Source organism: Cebus imitator, unplaced genomic scaffold (assembly GCF_001604975.1).
Source record: "Cebus imitator isolate Cc_AM_T3 unplaced genomic scaffold, Cebus_imitator-1.0 Scaffold434, whole genome shotgun sequence".
Classification (NCBI taxonomy): domain Eukaryota; kingdom Metazoa; phylum Chordata; class Mammalia; order Primates; family Cebidae; genus Cebus; species Cebus imitator.
In genome coordinates, this window is record NW_016107749.1 from 934,657 (window position 1) to 935,734 (window position 1,078).

At 53.1% G+C, this 1,078-nt stretch overlaps 1 protein-coding gene across 1 annotated transcript in view; it reads right to left on the reverse strand.

The window, feature by feature from the left end:
• GCN1 (GCN1 activator of EIF2AK4) overlaps positions 1 to 1,078 on the reverse strand; it is a 69,716-nt gene that overhangs the window by 27,571 nt on the left and 41,067 nt on the right. The window contains 1 exon segment of the mRNA XM_017510231.2: positions 551 to 797. Within this exon segment, the coding sequence (XP_017365720.1) occupies positions 551 to 797 (247 nt within the window).

Here is a 1,078-nt window from a genome sequence, read left to right on the forward strand (position 1 = left end):
AAAAAAAAAAAAAAAAAAGAAAAAAGAAAAAGAAAAGCCAAACCTTGGACAGGCTGGGTGGCTCACCCCTGTAATCCAAGCATCTTGGGAGACCAAGGCAGGCAGATCACATGGTCAGGAGATCGAGATTATCCCAACCAACATGGTGAAACCCTACCTCTACTAAAAATACAAAAATTAGCTGGATGTGGTTGCATGAGCCGTAATCCCAGCTACTTGGGAGGCTGAAGCAGAACTGCCTGAATCCGGGAGGCGGAGATTGCAGTGAGCTGAGATCGCTGCACTTTACTCCAGCCTGGTGACAAAGCAAGACTCCATCTCGAAAAAAAAAGCCAAACCTCTCTCAGCTAAGGGTGTTGCTGAGTTAGAAAACTACAAGTCCAAGGAAATCAGCAAGGACCTGACTGGACTGGGTTGCACACAGTAGGGCCCTCTGTAGCACACACACAAACAGTAGCCTCCGCCTGGGGTGCCAGGATCGGATTCCTTCCTCTGGCAAAGTGGGGACCAACTTCCCATGCTGGGCAGCCCCGAGCTCAGAGACACTCACCCTCTCGCCGGCGGAAGTTCTTCTTATCTTGAATGGCATCAGTCAGTGCTGCCATCATCTCCTGCTGCTTCAGTGAGAGGATGCCCAGGCCCTTCACCAGGCCCGCCAGGCCGTACGCGGCTCCTTTGCGCTCTGCGTACTTGTCTGACTCCAGCAGCTGCTGCATGAGCCTCTGGATCATCCCTCCAGCATCCTCCTTGATGGCTGGCACGAGGGGTGGCAAGCAGCTGGCCACAGACTCCTGGACCTGGGGAAGGGCCCGCCTGTTAATGCTGTGGCTCAGCTGCAGCCCTTCCATGGTTGGTGGTGGGGCGAGGGGCTGACCGTCCCACATAGCATCCACCACTAGATGTCCCAAGCCCCATCTCAGTCACTGCTTACGGGTATCACAGGGCACCAGAGAAGCAAACAATGTTGTATACACAGTATCGTATGCCCCTCAGGGCGTACACTACAATCTGTTGACGACAAACGCTTCAGCTCCTATGGTGCCATTTCTGCTCTTTTTTTTTTTTTGAGCTGGAGTCT